The following is a 26,542-nucleotide window of genomic DNA, read 5'->3' as shown; positions in this document are numbered from 1 at the left end:
GAGCAAATAAAATCTTAATACTTAAAACTCAGGAAGAGTGCGGCGTCTTTGTGTTTAACAAAGCTTGCTTTTTGATATATATATATATATATATATATTTTTTTTTAAGGGTGTTCTTACCATGGGTATCACAATGTCTGGACACTTCTGGGCTTCAGGATTGCCAAAATCCAACATAGGATTCGCAAATCCTGTAAACAACATGAAACAGAAAGTACTCAGTGCACTACTGCTGTACTTGGCCAACACACGTGTGTGTTGAACATATGTGATGGGTTGGGAGCAGGTCCTGACCGTGGTCCAGTCCCTGTCAACAAGCCACCCTTCACATACAAGATACACGGATACAAATGTGTAACTATAAAAGAAACACAAAAAAGTTTGTATAGATAATGTTTACACCAAATGTTAACCTTGTTTAATGTTACTATAATTTGTTATGTATCGGGCAACAATGTTAAAATAAAATAAAAAAATCGAATAAAATTAATTTTGCTGTATATTACTTTTGCTGGTTTGTGACAAATGCAATGTGTAAATAAAAATAAAACCAGCAATTTTCAGCACAAGTTTGAGCTCTCATCCTCGTCACACTCTGGCCTCAACACCCACAAAATCAATATCTGATCTACTTCCATTTCTGCAGGAAAGGATAAAGCTTAGGGCACTTACCACTACTCCAACATGTGAATGAAACAGCAAGTTAACACCTTTACCAAACAATTATTGGAAAACCAGGAAAAGGCCTTTGCCACTCACCCGAGAGACTGCTGCACCGTCAACTCCTTGGGGTCTGCATTCTACCGAAGGAATAAAAGCAATCGAGTCAGTGTAAAAAGTAGTTAGACAGCATGCCTTACACTATAGTGGGCAGTGGATTAGGTGAAATTATAATGAGAACAGGCTCACATTATCCATACTTCATAGTGAGTAGACGGTCGGTGAGGATAAAACAATTCAACATTATAGTACCCCAGGTTGAGTTGATCACAAGAAAAGGGGATGGGGCTACTGAGATTGCACTGGCCCGCAACTGTAAGCGAAAAACTGAAGTTACTTACCAGTTATCATGTGGTATCTTCTTTGATCCATATATGAGATCCATTTAGAGAACCCCCCCCCCCCCCCCCCCAAAGAAAAAAAAACATTTGTTTGAAAATACGATGATTTTTATTATTAGGAAATCTGTTTATTGGCATTTTGTTAATATAAACATAGCGCATAGTACATTTCAATTACCTGACGGGCAGGGAGTCAGCAAGTCTAATGATACATCCCCGATCATGAGCATGGTAAATAACAGGATCAAGTGCCGCACCAGTTTGCTATGAAAGACGAACATTATGGGTCTCTGAACCAGCACCATTATCTCAACATCCCACTTAGCTTTCACATCACCGGGGGGTGTTCCCAGGGGAGCCACTCATAATACACCCGCTTCTCCCTAGTGCAGTCCTCTAAACAGCTCCCCGTCCCCTGGTACAGACAGTTCCATTGATAGCAAGTTACTATTCCCCTGCACATCACCTGATTCAGCTAAGGCCCCCGCGACATTTCCCATGCTTGACCCCCAGACCTAACCTCTGCCAAAATACGATGATTTTTATGAGGAGCACAAGAATACACTAGCACCGGGATTTAATCCTCAATACGGTACATAAAAAAAAAGTTCAAAAAATCCCAGAAATAAAAGGATTTGTAAGTAACTTTTAAAAAAGATGGAAAGAAAGGAAGTATGGGTCGGTGCAGTCAGTTTTCCAATGCCTACCAGGATCCAGAAAAATATCTGAACAAACAGAAAAGGTTAAGTACATTAAAAAGATGGGGAGGGATTGGAAAAAACAGGAGATAAGGCGCAAGAGGTGGTCCAACACTATGGGGTGAGGAGTCAAATGGAAGCACAAAAAACTGGGAATAAGGATGATTTGGGGCAGGAGAGTGTGTGGGGGGTTCCACCCTGCTGGAAACCAAAAGAGAAGAGTGGGGTGGGGTTAAGTATGAAAACTTGAGAATCTGTAGAGAATACAGTGGTATGTAGCGGAGGTCACAGGAAAAGGGGTTATCCCCAATTTAAAAACATGGAGGGGGGAAAAAAAGTCAAAATCCGAAAGAGCATCCAAAGGCAATTCATGCTAATGAACTGCAATGCAGAATTTGCGCCATTCACCAGGTTGGTCTTGCTGAGGTGGTGAATGTCATTCGTAGTAAAAAAGTTTTTTTTAAAAAGTGGAAACAGGTTTGAGAAAAGGGGTAGTCAAAATATGTTACTACAAGTTTGTTTTTTGTCAACTACATAAAGGCATAAAAAAATATTTTGAGTATTAAATTGCAGGAGAGTACACCACTAGCTAACAATCCTCCAAAATGATATCCTAGTTTCATTGTTGGTCCCTCTACACTTCCTCCTAGCACTGCTGCAGGAATTGGAGGCCTTTGAGAACATTTCAGACTAATAAAGTCGCTGGAAATGTCTGAACTTAGTTAAAGAAACAATAGGAATAAGTGGTAGAGCTAAATTAAAAGTTGGTACATTACAGATTGAGTCTAAGAAAACATTATTTCCATCAACAGCAAAGTGCTCTCTCGGTTCCGGTGGTCACACTGTGCAGAGCAAACCTATAGGAGACAGTTGATATGTGAACTTCTACAGAGAGGTGCTCCTCATGCCCCTTCGAAAAAAATCCTTCCATGGTAGTCTCCTCACCTACCTGGACAGACACCAAATCAAAATAATCGACATTACCATATTTAGCTCAGCCATGGCGCTTATTAAGGCAGACTAGATGGATAGCTTCCGTTTCTTTAAGACTGAGCTTTACGAAGAATTGCGCCAGGACCTCAAAGGACTTGCTAACTTGTGCTCAGATCTCGGTGCCAAAATAGACGAGCTGCAATCAAATGTGGATTTGGTGAGACAGCAGCTCCTGGAAGCCAAAGGACGGCTTGAGACCATCATGATGGATCAATCTCCCAAGACAGAGAAATGCACCATATTGGAACAAAGGCTAAAATGTGCCATCGATAAACTGGAAGATCTAGAGAACAGCTTGAGTAGAGAGAATCTGCAGCTCAGAGGACTGAGTGAAGAGGTGATGAATATCAATCTCGAGCCCTTCGTTGAATGAATGCTTCTATCCCTACGAAGCAATGGCTACCCAGAAATACGGATGGACCCCAAAAAACTATCTCAGGAGTAGAGACCTAGAGATGTACTTGTCAAATGTCCTCACTAGTCGGAAAAAGAGGACGTCCTACAGCAAGCTAGAAAGACAGGAGATGTGACTTTCCAAGACCACTCCAGCACAATCTTCAAGGGCGTCTCTCAGTACACTACAACGCTGGGCTATACTCCACCCTATAAACTCAGAGAAGATGGTGTCCCCTACAGAAGGGCTTATCCATTTGGCCTCTTTTGAACGTGGAGAAAAATGCCATAATGTTAAGGAGATACAGAGAGTACCCATGAGCAAAACGCCAGGGAATCAGCAGTTGACAAGATCTGGATTAAAGCCTCCCCATATGGGGGAGCGAAGCTGGAATCACCCAACACCCCAAATGAGAGAGATCCCATGTGAGAGAGACAGGTAACAACCAACTGAGTGAATCCCAGTCGTATCGGGAAACATTGAGGGCTTAGAGCTGTCTGACGGAGGGCTCAATTGTGGACCGAAGTTCTTGCCCTGGGAGTCCAGAACAGCTCCAGCCCCAGAGGACCCCTGTGCCCCACACTAGCCAGCAGGTGGCAGGAGCAGCAGGGGTCCGGCCCACTGCTGCATGCTTCAAGATGGCAACTGGCTTAGAAAAATCTATCTGTCCACTCACTATGGGAGGCAGAATTTTCAGTTCTAGCTATATTTAGGACCTACTCACCTGTTCTGACAAGTTGTCAAACAGGTGTTCTGTTTAGTCAGAAAGTGAAGAAGCAATAAAGATGCCTTTAAATCTTGTTTTTATTTTGTCACATTTGCTCTGTGTTCAGAGACAAAAGTCAGGAGTCAGATTACAATTACTTTTCCTTCTCTGACTGAAGTTCCAGGATTTTGTAAGGTGAACTGTCTGACCTGCTGTACAAAGTGTGAAATGAAGGGCTGTAGAGTATAAGGGTTTTCCTAACACACATTTAAAATAGCTAATGAGTCAACTGTGCAAACATTTCAAAATATATTTCAGTAACTGTAAGAGCCCATTTTTCATACTTTTGTGTGATTGAAAGAAATATCTCAATAGGATGAAAAACAAATCAGACCACTTTGCTTGGTGATGTGCAAATGATAAATATGTTTTCTGAAACCCAAACCCAATTTTCATAGATCGTTAATACACTATATACTTTTATCAGTAAAGCTGTGGTTTTTGGCCATTTCTTGGAAATATACTGTCTGTAAATGATAGTGTGCTACCGCATCATGCTTTAGTGATATATTTATTGAAAGTGAGTGTTTAAACATGAACTAAGTAACACTTCTGCCACAGCCCCTGCCCTGATGGCAATGCTATCAGTAAACTGAGAGACAAGTCAGGGATCTTGTGTACCTTATATGTGGGCTAGATTCTTATTACACAAGGAGCAAACGTCTAGTCTATTTAATCAAACAAATGTTTTGTTTTGGGTGCAGTCATTTGTGAGAATGAAGAAAAAAGCGACTGTAAAAGTTAATATTTGCCAATGATCGCACAATTTGAGACCAGTTTACAGGTCAAGTACATTACAATTAGGACAATAAGATCATTCAAGTTACTCAACCTGATCTAGTAATGTCTTCATGATTTTTTGAGGCCTGGGTAATCCTCCGTTCAGAGCCGGTGGGAGAAGGGCACGGTAGCCTGCACACTGGGGGCCGAGGCATGGGAATAGGCTACCATTCAATGCTAGAAAGCTACTGCTGGTGAATGAATGACTGATATGGTGGCACGGAAAGTAGTTGATTGTTTCATTGGCTGGCTAGGAGAGAGACCCGGAGATTTCTTGCTGGCGGACTGACCATGCCCAGACAGACCTAATCTGATCTGGTCCGGGGGTCATCAGAGTAGCAGGAGAAGAGCATCTTCTTGACCCCCCCCCCACCCGGTGACATTGAGTGCAGCCAAAGCCCTCGAGCACAGACCCATTTCTGCCCCCCATAGGTTCTGCTTAATGGATTTTGTTTCTCCTTTTGTTTTTCCAATACTGCTTTGTTTGCAGATGTTATATGTTTCTTGATTAGGAAGGAGGGATGGATGAATGAATGCATTGTCCACTACAATAATACCTTCATGTCGATCATAGGGCCCACCGCCATCAGAACCCCTTTTCCCACAACACAAAAATGATCATTTAACACATGGGGTCTAAACTTGCCTAATAAACTTGGAGACTTCTGGCGAACACTCCAAGGGTCAAATCTGGACATTATATGCTTTCGAGAGAACCATGTCCTACGGAGGGAACAGGGGAACCTTAAAACACACTACACACCCAACTGTTTATCTCTCTTCAGCTCACACTGAACAGCGAGTGGTAGCAATTTTTGTGCGCCATAATCTCACTCTGGCAATCTCCTTTGTTAAATCTAAACCGGAGGGTAGATATCTCATTCTGGTCATTGCACTAAAAGGGAGACCCATCACCCTGATTATGGTACATGCACTTAATACATCACAAGACCGTTGTCTTGTAGATTTTCTGGAGGCACTGGCGGGAATGACCAGAGGAGAAATCCTCCTTACTGGAGACCTTGATCTGGTGTGGGACCCAAGCAGGGACAGGGAAGGTGGGGAAGGGGCACATGAAGGATCTTTCTCAAAATAATTGAAGAGGACCCTGGAAGACCTAGGCTTGGAGAGACCCCACTTATCTAATACTCATCCAATAATAACTTATGTCATTTATTTGGCGGGGAAAGACCCTTGGAGTATCCCAGAGACTACTAGCCTACCTATGGGAATTTGATGGCATGTCAGTCCCCGGTATTTCCCACTATTACGTAGTAGCCAACCTATGAGTGTTGGTGGTGGTGGACTGGTCTACAATGGTCTCAGAGACTAAATGGTGGTGGATGGACCGTGCTGTGGTGCACAGACCTCTCTGGGATTTGATACGGTTAGATCAGCGCCACAGACCCCTAATGCATACATTAGTACTCCGGTATTCACTACTCTCAAAACATGGGATAAATATATGGACTCATCTGGCCAGGTGTCTTACCCTTCACCCTATACTTCCACCCTATACAGACCAGCCTAGAGGGACGGGACATCCACAAATAGAGGGAGAGAGGTTGCAATATGATCTCATAACATTTATGTTAAATGAATTTATATCAAGCTACGTATACCCGAGGGTGTTTTGGCGCTAATAGCTTAGCATTGTACATGAGCATGGTGTGAGGAGTAATTTAAGATGATAGCCGGATAATTTACCAAATTGAGATGTCAATTTCTGAATTTCCACTAAAGCAATTTCGGGTGAATCTGTTAAGATAGCCAGATCATCTGCATAGCCCAGTATTTTGGTTTCACCACCCTTGGATCTTACTGGACTAATCAGGTTATTCAAAAGAATTTTTTTAATTAAGGGATCTATATAAATAGCAAATAATAAAGGGGAACAGGGGCAGCCCTGTCGAGTACCTCTTGAAATATTAATAGTTCCCGACTGGGTCCCCATAATTGAAATTTGCGCTGTGGGTTGTCTATACATAATTTGTATTGCAGTAATGAATCTTTCTCCCAAACCATAATATCTTAGAACCGCCCATAAAAAGGGCCAGGAGACCCTATCAAACGCCTTCTCCGCATCTAGCAGGATTAAGGCCATAGGATCCCCTGAAACCCTGGTATAATCAAATAGTGTAATTGTGCGACGAATATGATTGATTGTTTCCCGTCCTGGGACGAAACCGTGTTGATGAACAGGGACCAACGACTTGATCACACCAGAGAATCTCCTGGCGAGTACCTTTGCATAGATTTTAACGTCACTGTTGATAAGCGTAATTGGACGATATGAGCCCATGTCCGTTGGATTTTTATCTTTCTTTAAAAATGTAATAATTCGGGCCTTCTGCCAGGACTCAGGGGAAGATTCCCCCTTCTGGACTATCTTAAACAGAGCCAGCATAACAGGAGTAAGTTGGTGGCGGAATATTTTATAGAATTCTCCTGGTAGATAATCTGGGCCAACAGCTTTCCTGCCCGGGAGAGAATCTATAGCTTGCAAAAGCTCTTCCATACTTATTTCAGCCTCTAATGCGTCACGTTCTTCCGGAGGTAGTGTGTCAACACCAACCTCCCGTAGAAACTCTTGTATTTCCATCTGATGTATATCATTATCACTAATATCTTCACTATACAAATGTTGATAAAACTTTTGAAAAGCAAGCAGAATATCCTCATCCCCGGACACCAAACCAACATCTGGATCTTGAATATTTTGAATACGCGTGGCTATTTCTCTTTCTTTGATTCTTGAGGCGAACAAGTGCCCTGCTCGCTCACTATTTTCGGACATTTTAGATTTCCAGATTAGAAATTTACTAGCTGCCTTAGCCTGAGAAAGTTCGATTATGGCTGATTTTACTAAAATAATCCGGTTTTGAGCAGCATCGCTATCACCACCCATCCGCATCCGACTAACCAGATTCTGGTCTGCTTCTGCAAGTGCTGTATATAATCGTTGCAGTTCGGCCTTTTCTTTCCTTTGAGATTCCCAACCAAACCGTGTTGTTTCACTTCTTACCCCTGCCTTTAATGTATCCCAGACATTCTGTATACCTGTACTATCGATGTTTTCTTCCAAAAACCTAGTGATCCATAAAGACATATTATCAATATATTCTATATCCTTAAGCAGGGCACGGTTGAACGTCCAAACGTTAGTGTGAGTCCTACAGATCATTGTGTTTATTTCAAGCAAGAGCGGATTATGGTCCGACATTACTCGTGGAAATCTAAAAATACCAGAACCATGAAGAAGTACGGGTGAAACAAAGAAATAATCCAACCTTGAGCATATTCTATGAGGTGCAGAAAAATATGTAAAGCCAGGGTCAGCTGGATAAAAAAAAGCCCATGCATCCGTTAAACCATGCAGATCTAATAAGTGTTTTAAAGCACGGTATACCCTAGGCTTCCTCCCAGTATACACACTCCCTAATTGATTTAAAGTGCCAGACTCTATATTAATATTTAAATCTCCACAAATTATAAACGGGGATGGCCAGCCTATCAGCTCTAAGCTGAGCCAATTAACTATAGTAGGGTCATCCAAAACAGGACCATAAATAGAACAGAGTGTAACATTTTTACCCTGGAAATTACCGTAAACTATTACCCAACGACCTAAGCTGTCCGCAGCGGAGCAAGTAATATTAACCTTTCCTCGTCTAACTAAAATTGCAACACCCTTAGTTTTAGCCTCGAGTTTGGTCCAAGACACAAGTTGAAATCCCTCAATCTCCAAAAGCTTATGCTGACTGGCTTCGACATGTGTTTCCTGTAGACAGAGAACATCTGCCCGCAGGAAACGCAAATCTTCCCTTATCCGGCGTCGTTTGGACGAATTATTAAGTCCACAAATATTTATTGATAAGATTCTTAAATTAGCCATACAGAGAAAAAAGAAAAATACATCCAGTAGCATTTCTCGACCCTTTACACAAGCTCAACTTTAGTTGAATTAGTTGAATTATCATAACCATCACCTCCTGATTTCTCCCAACACAAGTCTCTGTCCGCAGCCCCTCACCCCTCAAATGTTCTCCCCTACCCCCCCAAATACAGGCAAAATAGGTCAGTCGACCCATATGATGGCTTCCCTTACCCGAGTGACCCGGGGTCACTCCCTGCCTCTAAAATCCATTATTCAGCATACCATAAAGACAAAAATGAAAAAACCCATATATAATACATTGATGAAATCTTTAGCCTTCCCCAAGTCCTTTAAGATATTCTTCAGCCTTAATTTCTGATGTGAATACCCGTATTCTGCCAGAAAATATAACCTTCAGGCGTGCGGGGTTCATTAGGAACACCTCGCACCCTTTCTTTTGAAAAGGAGTAATCAGTGATCGGAGTCGCCATCTCCTTTCCACTGTTGTATGGCAGGAATCAGGGCGAACAAAAAAAGTATGCCCTTCTGCAGATCTTTTGGCATCAGGACGGGCTTTCTCAAAGATAGCTTGTCTCAATAAAAAATTCCCCCCAAAAAATCAGAATTTCTCTTGGTTTGGCTCCCGGTTCTGGGCTCTTTTTCAAAGTTAAGGGCAACCGATGGACTCTCTGAATCTCCGAGTCCCATTACCATTGGGAAAGTTCTGGAAAGGCAGCTTTAAATAATTTTAAAACAAAACCTCTAATATCCACCCCCTCAACATTCTCTTCTATTCCCAATAGTCTAAGGTTATTTCTTCGAAGTCTATTCTCGGAATCCTCGAGTTTCCACATTATATCAGCCAGTCTATCATCATTTGATGTGGTTTTGATATCAGTTTTTTGTAATCCGATCTCAAGATCGACGATTCTTTCCTCCAATGCCGTGGTCCGGGCAATGACCTCAGAGCATGCTTTTGTGTTTCTTCGTATAGCGCCCTGGATCTTCATTGTAGCAAGTTGAGCCCTTTTATGTGCTTGTCGCGCCTCCCCTTGTATTGATTTTAACAGAGCATAAATTGTATTATTAGAGGGAGGAGGATTAAATTCTTCATGATCTTCGCTTTTTTTTCCTCCTTTTTTTTTTTGAGCACTAGGTTCATCTACGGCTGCCAAACTCAGTGCAACTTGAGAATAGTCCTACTGAAGTTTATCGCTGATTTCAGAACCATCGCTATCTTCATCCTCTAAACCGCACTTTAAAGCAGTTTTAGGTTTATTGCCCTTAGTAGAGGCCTTCTTAGAGGTGCTCGCCGTTCTCGGGGGGGCTATCAGGTTCACCACTGGAAGTTAAGTTTCCATTAATCAACCCTTCCTCAGACTCAATATCCGACTCTTCTGCCACAGAGAAAAAACTGTCCCCATCGATCAATTCCAGCGGAGGACCCTTGTTCTTTTCTATCCTCCCGCCAATGGGGGTTTGAAAAGTGTGAGAAGTTACAGCAGAGTCATTTAACCCCCCATGTTTCTCTCTATTAATTACTTCACCACTTATTTGAGGGACTTTAACATTTAGTCATCCCGAGGAGCATTCAATATTAACCAGTCCCCCAGCAGTTTTAGCATCCCCTTCGTTCTTTTCAGTCACCAAATTCGAAGAGCTTACATTTCCCTCCATTAGCATGCCTACAGTATGTGTAGCAGATACTGAAGAGACCTCTGGCTGATTTTTAGCTACCCTGCTCTTTCCGGCCAACATCCCAGGGACCGTTAGTGTTTTCACCAGTGCAGAACTGTCCAAAATAGAGGGTGTTGTTCCTATTTGATTAACAGCCTTAGCAGGGTTATTACAGGGTAGTCTCTCAAAAGCTTTGTCTGCTTTGTCCCCTAACTTTCCTTAAACCAAGGAAGCTTTGCTCGCACTCACCGCTGGAATCCTTCCCGCCGGCTTCCCCTTCTACTCTGACTTGCCGGTGATGTCCGCTTTGTCAGCAGCCGGATTTTTCTTTCCCCCGACGCCAGAACCAACCATCAGCGGCTCTCCTGTCAGTTTTGCTGCAGCTGCTGTTCCGTTTTTGCGAGTAGGCATCCTACCAAACACGGAATCCTCGTTCCTCCCTTCCACCGCGAGCCACACCCGCCAAGCCCTCAGGTGTGCGCGGCTCAGAGAGGCGGAGACAACCCGTAGCCAGGGCTGGTGAACACGGAGAACGGTGAGCATGGGTTTTTTTTCCCCCTCTTGGGTTAGGATCGTATTACGCCAAGATAACTAACTCCGTCAGTAATGAATTATCGCATAGAAAAGCTTGTCTTTAGCCCGCAGGCGTGTATGCAAGGGACTGTTGTTCAGACCCGGCAGCGGGAGCGACCTTCACTCGGTATCACGCGGCCGCCATCTTGCCTGTCGTGATGTCGATTACAGTTTTTCTTGCGCTAACTGGAATATAAAGAAGAATCTTTCTGATGATTCTTACTATAGTACAGGAGGTGGATATAATAGAATTAACGTGTTTTCTGAAATTAAGATTGTGGTCCAGAATCACTCCCAGGCTTATAACCTTGGTAGATGGAGTAGGAAGTGAGCCCATCTCTAGTGCCCAGCAGTCAGGGGTCCAAAAGCAAGGATCATTTCTGAAGAACATCACTTCAGTCTTCTCTGAATTCAGCTTGAGGCAATGCCTGTCCATCCAAGTGCAGATTTCTTTCATGGAGCTGTGAAGCGGAGCACTCTTATTATTGGCCTTATTTGCGATTTGTGTATCATCTCCGTAGGAGATGAGTGAAAGACCAAAAGATTGAATCAGCAGGGCAAGCTCTGCCGCATGAAGCATGAATAGAGAGGGTCTGAGCGAGGACCCCAGCGGCACTCCACCCGAAGTGAAAAGGTTTTTGCTCTGACTCGGTCTAGAGTCATGGTATTTTCCCTATTAATTAGGAATAATCTAAATAGGCCTAGGGCTGCTCCTCTAATACCTATGGTCTCAAGATGACGGCAAAGTGCTGAGTGATCTTATCTCATCTTAGGTGCAATTTGTAAAGCGCACTGACGCCGAAGCTTCCTGGCGCTGATAGACAGAATGAGAGAGGAGGGAGCATGAATGGCGGGACTCTAGCTAGGGGGAGGGAAGAGGGGAGTTTTTAGCAATTTCCTGAAGTTCAGAAGGGAAGAGGAGGATTTGATTGAGAGAGGAAGGAGATTCCAAAGCACGGGAGCCAGGTGGGAGAAACGGCGACCGCCGAATTTCTTGGTTTTATTTTTAGGAGTGACTAGCAGATGACGGTGAGCTGATCGGAGGTTGCGTATTGGACAATGAGGACGGATGAGAGATTTGAGGAACGCGGGGCCAGAGCAGTGAAGGGCTTTGAAAGTGAGGCAAGCCACCTTGAAGGCTGCCCTTTGGTCTATTGGGAGCCAATGAAGGCTATGGAGCAAAGGCTTGGCTGATTGCCATCTGGGGGTTCCATGAATTAAGCGGGCCGCTTGATTCTGGACGACTTGGAGGCGATGTAGCAAGAAGTCCAGACGGGAGAGCACAAGTGAGATGACAGTTTGGGTAAGTGCCGCAGGGGGAAGAAGGTGGCGGACTTTGCGGATCCTCCGAAGTTGGTACATGCAGGATGAGACTACAGCTCCAACTTGGGCTCTAAGGGAGAGTTCGGCGTCAATGATTAAACCCAAGCTCTTTACTGTTTTTGCCAGGACAGGGGGAGAGCCAAGCTCCGGAGGCCAGAACTGCGGGCCCCAGTGGGCGTGACTGAGTCCAGGGAGAAGGAGCTCAGTTTTACCGGGGTTCAACTTCAATTGGTTCTGGTTCATCCAGAGTTGGATGTGAATCATGGCTGCGTGGAACGTATTGATGGCATATGGTGAGTTGAGTGATAGAATGATTTGTAGATCGTCGGCGTAATTATAGACGATAAAGTCCCATTTCAAAAGAGATTGAATCAGTGGCTGGAGATATAGATTAAATAGAAGCTGGGAAAGGGAGGAGCGTTGGGGGACTCCGCAAGACGTGGTTTTTTTTTTGGCAGTGTAGGGACCCAGGCGGACCGCCTGTGTTCTTCCAGTGAGGAAGGACCTGACCCACTCAAGAGCAGTACCCTGGATGCCTGCCTGCTCGACACGGTGGAGAAGGAGGTTATGATCCCCCGTGTCGAATGCGGCCGACAAGTCCAGGAGAACGAGGGCTTGGGGGAGCCCCGCGTCCGCGTTGCTCCTGAGTGTGTCAAGGACTGCCAGGATGACGGCCTCTGTAGAGTGGGCAGGTCTGAAGCCGGCCTGATTAGGCTCAAGATGACAGGAAGATTCAATAAAGTTTGACAGGCACCAGGTTACGTGGGCCTCCATTAGTTTAGAGAAGAATGGGAGGAGGGAGATGGGGCGATAATTTGACGGCTCCGCAGGGTCGGCCCCGGGTTTTTTGAGGAGCGGCACTAGGATGGCCTCCTTGAAAGAAGTAGGAAAGATGCCACTACTAAGAGACATGTTAAGTAAATGTAGGATACAATCTGGCAAGTTGAGGCATATACTCCGCAGAACGGACGGTGGACAGCAGTCGTTCGGGGAGCCAGATTTCACGCGGGTGGCAAGTTCCGCCAGGGAAGTAGGGTCTAAAGCGGGGAAAGTGGTAAAAGTCGAGGAGTTATTAGAGGAGATATCCAGTGAATGTGACTGGGGAAGGGGGGGGGGGATAGATTTTTTAATTTTTGTGATCTTTTCCAATAAGAAAGAGTTGAGGGTGTCGCAAGCCTCCTGAGTGGGAGTCTGGGCTGGGAGGGTTCTGTCATCTGTAGTTAGCTCATTCAAGACTCTGAACACCTCCTTAGATTTGTCGACCGCCGAAGAGATCATGTTGGAAAAGTGTTCCATCTTAGCTAAACTGATGGCTGCTTTATAATCTTTACGCACGGCCAGATAGGACTGTCTGGCTGAATCGGAATAATCGCGTCTCCAGGTGCGTTCTAACTGGCGCGTTTTTAATTTCTGAGCCTTGAGGTCGTCAGAGAACCACCTATGGGAGTTGCGATGCCTGGTGCGGGGGAATTTGACTAGGGGAGCAAACAGGTCGCTGGCCGATTCTAACCAGGAGCCGATGTCTTGTTCTAATTCATCAATGTCGTTAGAAGGGGGAGAGGCTGGGCGGGTGTCGGCCAGGGCAGTGAGGAAACCCTGAGAGTCGTATGTGCTCCATTTCCATGAGAGGCCACCAGCCATCAGGGGGGCAGAAATCCGACCGGCGACTGTGAGGGTGGTGTCAACTAGGTAATGGTCGGACCAGACGCAGGGGAGTATGTCTGATGGGGACAGGGCCAGATTGCAAGTCCAGATCTGGTCCAGGATGTGTCCCTTGATATGGGTGGGTTGGGTGACCTGTTGAGTGAGATTCTGACTTTTAAGAGTCTCGAAGAGCTCTGTGGCATGGGGGCCGGCATTGGTGTCGTTAAACCAATAGTTTAGGTCGCCAAAGATGGCGAAACTGGAGTGCAGAGTTAAGAGTGTGGCCAGTTGTTCACTCATAATGGAGGAGAAGGATGGCATGGAATGAGGAGGCCGGTATAAGAGGAGGAAAGTAAGGGTGCCGATGTCCGTTTGCACACTGATGAGTAAGTTCTCCACCTCCGGGAGGGGAAGAGAGTGAGAGGAGATAGAGTTCAGGCGTTTGGATATGATGGCTGCCACCCCACCCCCGGGCCGATCACCGGGTCGATTGGCGTGGAGGATGTAATAATCAGGGGGGAGGGCAGCCAGGATATTTGGGAGGGACTCTGATGTTAGCCAAGTTTCCGTAAGCAGGAGCATGTCAGGATTGGTGTTGGATAACAAGATGAAATTGTCCTCGGAGTGTTTCACTAACGAACGAGTGTTCAAATATAACACCCTGATGGACGTGGTATTCCTAATCGGCATAGCTGAAGGTGTGCGTCCGCATAGATGGAGTTGGTCAGGGCGCATAAGGCCAGCAGTGACTATGCGGCGAATGGCCGTTGGGGATGGCATGGTGGTAGTATGTTGTAGATCTGAGTAATTGGGGTGAATACGTGATAAGATGGTCAGCGTGGCGTGCCCTAGGGCCCGTCCTGGCGCAGACGGGCTTGCCTTAGATGTACTGGATAAAAGGCAATGGCTAGATATAACAAGATCAGAGCTGCATTTCCTCCATCATCAAGAGTATTTTTAAGTTTGTCTGTAGCTTTGATCTGTGTTGTATCAGTGCTATGTTCTGATCTAAAGCCAAATTGAGTTGGGTCTAGCACATTATGTTCCTTCATGAATTGTGTGAGTTGGGAATTCATGATATTTTCAATGAGCTTAGTGGGAAAAAAGGAGGCTAGAAATAGGTCAAAAATTAGATGGAGTGTCAGAATTGAGGTTAGACTTTTTTAGGAGCGGAAGAATGCACGCCTTCTTCCATGCCGTGAGAAAGATGCCTGATTGGAACATGGAATTAAAGATGTTGACTAGGCACTTTGCAATGGGCTCATGATTTTGTTTGAGCACTGAGGGGGGCATGGATCGCTCGAGGATTCTGTTTTAGTCGTCAGGATAACATACCATAATATGTTTATTTGTAAAGCGCACATATCACCCAAGGGTATCAAGGCGCTGAATAACAGATGTTTATTGTTACCCAACTCAATGGTACTCATTTTATCAACCTCATATGGATGAAAGGCTGAGTGGACCCACCGGGATTTGAACCTGTAACCATGAGGTCGAACAGAGGCCCCTACAGTGGACGCATTAGCCCACTGAGCCATCAGACCCGGCTAAGATGTTCTACTTGCGTTGTAGACACTGGACTGAAACTGAACATATCAGAATGGGAGAAATATTTTACTAAGGTTTTCTGCGACGTAGGGTAATGATTCCCTGATGCAATTAATGTATTACAAATATGCTCCACCTTGTTCCTAAAATAACCGGCAACATAGTCGCAAAAGTTTTGACTACTGGTCCATCCTTTAGTTACCGAGACTTTACTCAGTTTTTTTATCACTTTGAAGAGTTCCCTGAGCGAATTGTTGGAGAGTTCAATTTGAGCTATAAAATAACTTGTTTTTCCTTGACCAATAGATTTTTATATTTGGCTAGGGAGCGTTTGTATAATTCTTTTTCTGGAGTTTCATAATTAAGCCTCAATCTTCTTTTGTTGTCTACATTTGTTTTTTTAGTCAGAGTACCTCTGACTACCAAGGATCCAAGGGCTTATTTCTCTTACATGTAGTAGATTTCCAAGGGACGAATTGTGAGGGGCAAGGTTAAGCCAGGCAGATAGTCCTGGGTGGCCGTTCGGGATCAGGTAAAGGCAAGGGTAGGTCATCAGATAGTTGGGTTGTCGATGGGTAAAGTTTATGCTCTTCCATGCTCGGTAGAGGGTTGGACCATCTAGCGAGTTGGTAGTTATTACCGTGGTATCCCTGAGCTCAAAGATAATGGCAGAGTGATCAGACCACGGGAGAGGTAAAGCCTCTGGACTAGCGACCAAATCATGGCTGCTAAAGATGGCGTCTAGAGTGTGGCCAGCAGTCGGATTCAACTGGGTAAGGACAAAACGTCTCTAGAGGGTTTATCTTCAGTTTGGTCAAGGTGGAAATTTAGGTCTCCCAAAATAGTCAATTCTGAGTTACAGACCAAGCCTTTAAGTAGTGTACTAATGGAATTGAGTAACCTATTTATAGGGCCAGGTGGGCGATAAATGAGTAAACCTCTAAAGGATTTATTTTTGGTTACTTCGAACCAGTAAGATAGAGCCCAACAGTCCTCATTTGATGACGCAGCAAATTTGGCTTTAATCTGGTCCCTGTAAATAATTCCAAGTCCCACCACCTCTTTTTATTGGTTGATAGAGTCTAAAAATGGTGAAGCCAGGAGGGACTGCACATACAAGATCAGGCGTGAATGAGCAGTTGGCCCAGGTTTCAGGAATAAACAGGATATCGCTTCTGCGAGTCGATTAGAATGGCCATTTCTGTGACGTGTTTGATCAAGGATCCGGTATTCACTAGTGCACAGCGTTATAGCAGAGGAGAGTGAATATCTAATGGCGGGCCGGATGTTATCGGGGAGTAACCACAGACTCCGCAACTAGCCCTGTTACCCATTCATAGAGAGGACATATCAAGACTAGGGCATCCTTCAGTGCATTCCTTGAAATTGAGTAACTCCTTACTTGTTTATTTTATGTACCTCTGCTGTTCTGAGCTGAAACTCAATCAGGGGTTTGTTAAGCGCAGCTACTTACCCGGGAGGGTCTCAAGGCGGTGGGGGGTGGGCATGCAGCTCCCAGGCACTCACGGAGTACCGTCAGACGCCAAGTGGGTCAGAGGTCTTCTGCCAGGGGTTGCGGCGCTGGGCGCGGTCCAAGCCTTGACTGGCTTAGATGGGCTTGCCTTTGGCACGCCTTCTGCGTGTCCAGCCCAGCATGCTTTTTTTAGAGCTAGTCTCTAAGAAGCACTAGACTGTAAAGTCACCGAAAGCTTGTGTAATCAATGGGGAGGAGCTGCTCCCTCCACGCAATTGGCAGGAACTGCCGCGGGGAAGCAGTGGGAAGCAGGAGGGAGAAAGCAGGTGAGAGGTTTAAAATAGGTGAACATTTTTTTTAATCCATTAGTAGCGCGTTTTAAAAACTAGCTAAGCAGAGTCAGAATATATAAAAATAATTACACAGCATGCTGCTTACCAGGCGGCTATCTAGTACGCATCCAGACCAGCATGCTATTTTTATAGCTATTGTCTAAGAAACACTAGACTGTAACCCCACGGAAGCTCATGTAATCAAGGGGGAGGAGCTGCTACTCTCCGCACAATCGGCAGGAACTGCCACGGCGGAGCCGGGAAGCAGTAGAGAGAAAGCAGGTGAGAGGTTTAAAATAAGTCAAAGATTTTAAAAATGCATTAGCAGCGTGTTTCAAAAACTCGCTAAGTGGAGTCGGAATATCTAAAAACAATTACACAGCATGGTGCTTACCAGGCTGCTAACATGTATGATTCTGTAACCTCTAAGACTTGTGCAAGGTAAAACTTCATATGAACTACCAGAGTCCGAGACACTCCATTACACCCAGCTTCTGCACTAGGTGACACCCACCTCAATATGAGCCAAAGCCACTAGGCCCAAAACATCCTATGATACTCCCTAAACTAATAGGCACCCGGGGTACAATCTTGAGTCTCTATAGGCTCCTATTAATTTGCGACACTCCACATACCTAGGGTAGCAACAGGGAATGGGAATTCGTCTTAGGCATACAAGTGGCACCCAATCGCTGGGACAGACTGAGTAGGGATATAAACTCCTCCTCCACCTTGTCCAGGGGGTGGAAAATACACTATAATGTGTGGTACAGATGGCACTACAACCCCCAAAAACTACATCGTATGCATCAAAACCCTTCCCCTAGATGTTGGAGGGGGCGCATGGCCTAGAAGGAGGCGCTGTATATATGGTGATATTGTCAAATGATCAAGCCCTTCTGGGAGGAAGTTTCCAAGTTCTTACACAAAGTCCTGAAATATCCAATACTGGCCATGATGGTGGTGATGCTCTTGGGTCTCAAACCAAAATACTTGAAAATGGTGATGAGTGGCATGTGTATTCAATGCTTGGGACCTGGTAAGCAGGCAATCGCTCACCTCTGAACACAAATGGAATGACCAACACTAACCCAGTGCTATCATAAGCTGTGGACTAAACTTGCCATGGAATGGTTGGTAAGTAATGTGCAGGGAATCACCTTCTTGTTTGAGGTTAAATGGAAGCCGCTATACGATCGCCTAAGTTGCAGGCCCCCAAACTCAGCCCTTTCGCCGCAGTGGAGAGCTTTGGGTCTTTTTGACTGATATTGCAAGGCAGGTGGCTTGCACCTCTTTGTACAGACACCCCAATTGGAAAAGAACTCATATGATCTGTTATTCAGTGTTTCGGTGAGGTCTTTGACAACAATGAGGGTTCTTCTGCAGTTGGGGTTGGTAGAAGGTAGGGGGAGTGAATAGGTGAAAGCAAGGACCAGGACTCGAAGTGACCAGAGAAGCATACCACCACATAGAACTAATGTGCTATCTGCAACCATCTGCTTGCTATCTATGATGATGTTTTTTTCAAAAGTAGATATATTGTACAAGATGTTCCTACTATATCTGAAAGACGCAATCAAAACATGAATATAAAAAAATAATATACATGTGCTTTACTGATTTTAAAACCAACAAAGAAAAGTAATTAAGGAGATTGCAGGTCACTCCTTACTCAGGAATCAAAAACTTTCCCACTCCCAGGCTTTATCTGTCTGCCCCACATCAAACCCACCCTACGAATTATCAACTTACATTTCGGCAAATCAATCTTGCCCTGTATTTCGTAATTACCCATGTGGCAGGGCAGTGACACCTCCAGGAAAGTTAAAATCTCTGGATTCATTTACGCCACAAAGATCAAATTCTACTATAGTGCCAGAAGGTATAGTAGGAAGTGCTGTCTTCGAAATGGTAATGTGTAAAGATAGAGGCATGGGTAGGTCCATAATAAACAATCTACATATATAGAAATACACCATGTGTAGTAAAGTTGCACCAGCCTTACCTTGACTAAAGAGCCACTTCTCTATAGTGCCCGAGGGTGTCATCCCAATTACTATCCTCAGTAGTTCCATGATCCAGACATGATCCATCTGTTCCTGAAGCATCCAGAAGATTACATGGGATCGAATTGGATAGTGTGAAGAGTGCACTACTGGTAATATCCTCCATAAGCTCTTTGGAGTCCACAAGTGAGTGGTCTGGAAAATCTTTCCACTACAGGTTGTAGCTAAGCATGGTGTATCAGATTCCCAAGTATTGTCAAAATTTTGAGGATTCCAAATCACAGTCCACCAAAAAGACAGGGGAAGGACTTCATTCCATTACCTCCCATATAGCAATCATTTTGGAAATACCAATCAAATAGTAATACCTGCATGAGGTCAGAACTACCACTTAACTGAGCACCATACTAGAACATCGGCAGGACTCCTTTTGTCTACCTTTCGATCCCACTGCTTTCAAAGCTTTCACCTAGACCCAGATAGCTGAAGCTATTGTCATTAATGATGTCCTAACACCCTGCCCACAAAATAGAAAGCACATTTTGTCTACCATTGCTAATTTATAGAGTTATATCTATGGTTACTTTGGAAGAGAGGAAACCCATTCAACCGCTGAATGCTCTACTATAAAAAAAAAAAAAAACACCATGAGTACAAAGAAATACCTGTCCCCAAAAACTGATCAGCAATATTTAATTTAGGATTTCCTTCAAGATCTAGCCCCCCAAAGTAGAGTTAAAAACTGTGTTAGTCTATGAGGTAATTTATCTGGAATTCATTATGGGGTGCTCTACAGAACATGAAGGAAATATTGTTAAGAGAATCATAAACAAGGCAGCTCCTCCAAGAACTGGGGAAACTCATCCCAATGAGGCACACCATCACAAAATAGTAGCAAGATTGTATTAAAAAAAAAGAAATTCTGGTCCCAAACAATTACCATGACTCAAACACAAGCACTCAAACACTAGCACATTCACTTTAGGTTGGGATAGTGCAAGGGACTCCCCAGACCAAATCAGTAACGGCAACAGGGTGGTTTTGGTCCAGTAACTACTAAAACCAGAAAGCTTCCCAAAAGTCCCAAAGACAGAACAACCAATGAATCAAACCAGGGGTTAGGAATGAATAGAAAAATAGGAGAACTTGCAATACTCAATGCCTTCACGTTAGTGGAATCACACAACTAGGGTGTCCTACTTGATCCCCACCATGCAGAGGCTCTAATACTAGGGAAAAAATCTTTGGAGACTGGGACACGCTTTCTCATACCTCTCCCTAAGCAAAATGTACCTAAAACATAAAATTCACCCTTACAGTTGCCATGGGTCCAGTTTAAAGGAGCGTGAACAAGGATTGGAACAAAAGAACAAAAACTGTATTCTGAAGGACTCTGAAGAGAAAACAATTTCAGTGGACTTAAACAAGTTCTCAACATCAAAGTATCAGATTGTCAGGGAGTCATACAGGGAAGCAGCCCTAGCTAGACAATTAAAGAGAGCACGCATTTAGGCATGACAATCGACAAGGCATAAATATCAATTCAGCTGGATTCATCAAATAAAAAATGGAAGATGGTGGCCCATTTGCAAGAATTTTAACAAGGATCTTAGTCTCTATTCTCAGGAGAAACACAGGCCACTTTTTGTTATTTATTATTAATTTATTTATTTGGCATACAATCAACAGTATTTTTGCATGAAATGTTGAATTATCATTGAACTATTCACCATCAACTGAGGGAACACTCAATTAACAAGCTTCATAATCATTCATACAGTTCTAACTAAAAGCTTAGAGGTGAATATGTCCCCCCAACCCACAAACCATTGTTTTCCCACACATCAATGAATGATAGGCCTGAAAAAACCATTCAAATTCATGAAGCGCCTGCCATCCCGAACATAATTTTAGAGAAACTTAACAGACAAAATAGAGATAAATCTAATAAAAAAAAGATAGAGAAGTTCACAACAATGATTGGGTCATTCTGGCAACGCACGCAGATCTAATACAAAAATAGGCGCTTCACCTAATGGGGTAAACTACAGGATGTCATTTCTTCTACCAATACTCAGGGCTTCAGCACTGTTTCCATCAATATTCTTGACATTTTCACTAAGAGTTAAATTTGAAGAACATTAAGAATTCCGAAGTTGTTTTGGGATGGCCCAGATGAAGGAGCGGTTTACAAGAAGGGAAAGTGATGGTACATCATCACCTCTCAGACTCTCCGGCATCCAAATCAGAATTTGGGTTTTGAGTTGCCTCCCATGGAGCCCTTCAATATGCCTCATTAGTCCCCACCAGCATGGGTTCAGCAGCAGTCTATTCAGAGGAGTGACTTACTGGAGCTTGCAGCACCAACATCACGGTCTATTCCACATGCCATTTAAGATTGCATTGACCATGCCTGGCTCTCTAATTGAGGGGTGGAAGGGAGCACCATCGTCCTCACAATCTCAAGGTCCCTCTGTTTGCAAATATTCCAGCCAATCACAATTCGCTCTGGGTTGCTAGAAGTGCCACAACTTACCATTAAGAAGCGCTGGAAGACTAGCAAGGAAACATGTCAAATATTTGAGTAGGATATCCCTCAGTCTCTTTCTGGTGGCAGTAAAGTTTCTCTGCTACTTTTGAACTAGCTGTGTGAAGTCCAGAAGCGTGAGAGTGTAGCATATTTGTTGGATAGAAGACTCGACTTGCAACAGCCTATAGAACAGTATTGTGCTAGGTAAGAAATCTAAACACGACAGCCCTCGAGGGGCACGAGAGGAAGGTGAGAGAAGGCGGAGGGAGGATGACTGTGGCTCTATAAGCCCTTTCAACATAAAACGAGGCAAAGATCCCAGTGGGTTTCAAAACTGGCTTGATCCACTCCTTAATTAACAAGTTAACATTAAGACCTTCAGCCCTATCTGGGATTCCAATGAAGTGGAGATTGTTCCAGCGAGAAGGCCACTCTGCAGCTTCTGCCGTCTGAAGCAAATATCAAGAATCATATATAAGGGACGGCAGTCGTCTTGGCCACTTTCACCTCTCTGGCAACCTTGTTTAAGCCTGTTTAATAGCTTGGATCAGGACTGATATTTTTCTCAAGTCACTGCGCAATATGTTAAGACCAACATACTTCTAATTAACTTTGTGATTCAGTGTCGAACTTGAGATATTATTTGTCAAGAGTACTTTCTTGAGAGAAAGCTCTGGTCAGAAGATTAGCCCAATCAGAACCCATCTTGTCCAGTCATTACCCTAGCAATACTGAGTTCTAAGCATTGTGCAAGCAAAGTATGTTAGTGGAGAGTTAAGGATGAGTGCACCTCTGGAACAGCAGAAGCAGCAACAGCACAATGTTCAAGCATGTCACATCGTTTCAAGGTCTGGCAAGAGCACCACTGGATATAACGGTCTACCCTCGGAGATCAGAGAAGAGTAGGAACATGAAACAGATCATGGCCACAAAATACTAAGTTAGAAAAAGTCAAGGAAGAGACCCATAGACAACACTCAGTCAGCTGGCTATGAGGGCCTTGCCCCTCACCATGTGTAACTTGCAGGCCTATGATTAGCTAAACAGATGGCAACTTTCCGATGGGGCCAGATGCAGAGATGTTAATTCTGCTGACTGACCCAGAGCAATGTAAGCTATAGAGGATAATACTTCGAACAGCTCGCAAGGGGTGTAACTTAGTGAAGCCAGTATTGACTGCCGGTGATCCCCACTCCACACATCCACCCTGTAATGGTCAGGGAAAACCGGCACTCGGGCAATGCATGAAAATGCTCCCCAAGATTTGCTTAGCTCAGCTTTTCCTTTAGCACCATAATGTACTGTGCACCATCTTTCTGTGAGGAATGTAGCAGACCATGTTTTCCACTCTCAAAAGCCCTACTGATGGCATCTCTGCCAGATTCCAACAGATCTGTCTTTTGAAGTAAGACAAAGGGGCAGCCAGGACAGGCACCTAAGTGATGCGGTCAGCCATAATTCACTGGCCCCTATGCCCCAGTCAAATCAAAAGGCGCCACACACCCTAGGAGTGTCTCAACGACAACTGCTTTGCATCTATTCCAGGTCATTTGTAATGCCTGGGAGATGTATAAGATGGTGAATTAATGGACACTTTAGGGGACCTTACTGGTTTCAGTATCCATTAGAGGAACACAAGGCTTGTTCCATGGTCACCTGAGGTAGGACTTGTGAAACTTGATTTGTTTTGACACTGCCAGGGGACTTACAGGAAAGCTCACAGGAGGCTACACTGGGAGAACTTTCTTCTGTGCTGACACGCATTTTTTATGGGAACAGAGAAATAAGGAGAGTTGTGGAGAAGACCCTTCCCCCTTTAAAAAAAAAACACAACAAAAAAACGACTGCAGGTTCAGTGGCTGCCGGACCCCACCACTGCAATGGCCAGTGACAGACAACATGAATTTCATTCAGGAACTGCTTCTTCCAAAGCAGACTCTCATAGCATGGACAATAGTTTAGACAGGCAAGGCATGAAGTTGACCCTCCCCACCAGCCACAAGTCACCACTGCACACACCCCTGCCCCCTTCCCCGAGAACCTCAAATCTGAGGGAAGCATGGACATTTAGGTCCATCAATGAGGATTCTGCTCCAGATGTTGAATTCCTTCCACACAATAGATGGGGGCAGTCTCCTTTCAAGGGAAGCAAGGGATACTTTGCCATAGAACCAATACCCCCTGTCAGAATCAATCAAATCCAGTTTGGCAATACTTCCACAGAGGTTGGACCACTCTGTTGACCAAAGGGGTCACACAGATGGGGCTAAGCCAATTCAACCATCAAATAACATTCTTTTCTAGTCTTCAAAGTGAAGGAGGGCTAATAGGAAAGGGGGTTGCATTTCCTTACCTCCGGCAAGTGAAATTGTCTGTGAGGCGAAGTGTTGCAAGGGGAAGAAGGTAGTTGAAGGATGACTAAGTCATGGCAGACATCCCTTCTCAGTTCTTTGAACAGAGGATAGGAGTCCAATCCTGATTTACATTCGCCCATGAGACATGCTGGACAATGTATGAGCTACTTAGCGGAGTGTTTCAATTAGAAAAGAGGAAACTTGATCCTTTGGCTCAACATCACAGAATTCGCTGTCGACTAAAGTGAGAAACACCCTGAATTTTGAGTTCTGGATATCAGGATGATTTATGATGCTGAACAAGTGTCTTCTGATGCTCTTAAAGTCAAGGGGTTACAATTGTTCAACATCAAGCACCTTGACTATAGAAAAGAAAATCTATTTGAAGGGTAATGCTTTAGAGGATAAGTTTAGGTTTAATAAAAAAAAATATTTAATAAAAAAAAAAAAAGGATAAGTGGATCTATTAAGTATTACTAACTAAGCTCAGGAGACAGGCTAAATTAACATGAACTGCCAATGATATAGAGCACTGCCTGGTCCTCTGGTAAGGCACAGGTACTTTAATGTTACCAGGGAAACTGAACTGGTATATATGAAAAATAAAACTTTTAGGAAGTAATAATAGACTTAGTATCATCTGTATAACAATGTTGACCCAACCATTTACGAGGAAAGAGTAAGACTATTAAATTTTATTTTCTTGACTGAGTTACTGGCAAATATGATGACTAGATTCTGAAATGTAAAGTTCAATTGATTAACAGTCCCTGCCACAATAAAATTGGCCTCCATTTAAAAAATGTATGAAGATTGTTACGTTTATGATTTGAAGTAGAAATTGGGGATCGACAAATTCTTTTTATCATGGGATCCCTTCCTCCGTCATCACTGTCTTAATTCTGACCAGGTTGATTTTTAATTCATAATAAATTGTATGACACCGCGTTTGCAAAAACAAAGTTGTATGCACATTAGCACAACAAAATAAAACTAATGAACTGAAAACAATGTTAAATTATTCTACTTTCTGAAAGAATTCACCCATTGGAACATTTAGATGAACATCAACCTATTTGCAAAACCATCTATTGTTTTGCTCTCTGCAATAAACTAGCTGTATTGCTAGAGTGATGGTGTGGACTACAGGGTTTAGGAACTAGCAGCATGACTGGACTATGTCTGAATGTGCAAGGAAGCTGGTGCTTCAATGCTGCTGTCATACTCAAGTGTTTCGTACTCTGCTTTGGTTTTTTCATGTGCTAGTCTCCATGTTGCCAAGTCCTGACTTTGAATCTCGCCTTCTGTATTTCCCATTTTTGTTTGCAGTGTTTCTGGTTGGCATTTTGAGAAGTGATGGGGACCTCATTGGTTTTAGGACATACAGTTACCCAACAATAGAAGGTAAAGGAAATGTAATGTTTTGAAATAAAGTGTAACAATTGTGATTACAAGATAAACTACTCTTTTGGAACATGAAGGGCATCAATCAACTGATAGTCTTCAGCAGCAAACAAAGTTTAGTCACTTGAAGAAGGTATGCAGTACGTTTGGTCCAATCCAAAAGGTTCAGGACTAGCAACGAGAAGATAGAAAGTACAAAGATTGCTATAAGGTCCTTTAACAAAAGACAATAACTGTTTTATGCGACAGGTAGATTCAAATAGAAGTTATGTAGAGTTGCCATAAGGTTTAACAAGAAATGCTACGTTGCAGCTGAATTCTTTCTTATTAACATTAAAATATATTTTAAGGAAATTATAATAAATCTAGAGAGGTATAAGGTCTTTTTGTGGGGTCTAAGTAAAGTTGTTATGGAGTAGTATGCTGTATGGTTACTGTTGATTTCATATCTGAACCACCATTATTAGTGTACCCCATCAGTTCAGTTCAATACAGTTCAAATAAATTTTGAATGAGACAACAGTCTTTAAAAAAAGAATACATTATTTTAAAACATTAGGACAGTTAATAAATATAAAATATTTTTACACATGCCTCCTTTATAACTAGGAAATAACCACAATGATATTGCCACTTACATAAATCTTTTCTCTGATGTTAATTTTGCAGCGTCACATGTAAACAGGCCATGTTTCATTAAAACAGGGTTTTAAATAACAGCGATGACACGCAAAAAATAAGTAACTTTTCAATAAAACATGATTGCAAATGCTCTTCAATGTAAGAAAATACCAGCAAAACCCTCCTGAAAGCTTCAACCTCTGGAATAAATGGTACTATAATGTTATGGATATTGTTCTTTTCTAAGCTTAAAGATCAATTCTCTTGAATCTTATTAGGAAGTTCAACCTTATAATCAACAAGAAATTCAGCATCTACGACACTGCGTGTTAAAAACAATGCTTTCTTTGACTGTAAATGGTTTTACATTGCAATTGACACTTTCAGTGCTAATTGCTTCATTTCCGATTTAGAAATACTGAGCAATCTAGAAGATAACGGACTATTAACATTATTTACTTTATTCTCAAAACCTGGTCTTGAG

General features: G+C 43.4%; 1 protein-coding gene across 5 annotated transcripts in view; it reads right to left on the bottom strand.

The window, feature by feature from the left end:
- The window catches only part of PRR14 (proline rich 14), a 593,350-nt gene that overhangs the window by 388,371 nt on the left and 178,437 nt on the right, over positions 1–26,542 (bottom strand). For all 5 annotated transcript variants that reach the window (XM_085618443.1, XM_085618444.1, XM_085618442.1 and 2 more), the window contains one exon: positions 760–800. In XM_085618443.1, coding sequence (XP_085474569.1) covers positions 760–800 — 41 coding nt within the window. The remainder of the gene's footprint in view (positions 1–759; positions 801–26,542) is intronic.

This window comes from Triturus cristatus, chromosome 7 (genome assembly GCF_964204655.1).
Source record: "Triturus cristatus chromosome 7, aTriCri1.1, whole genome shotgun sequence".
NCBI lineage: Eukaryota > Metazoa > Chordata > Amphibia > Caudata > Salamandridae > Triturus > Triturus cristatus.
The sequence above is the reverse complement of the archived record's forward strand: the minus strand, read 5'-3'. Positions and strand labels throughout refer to the sequence as shown.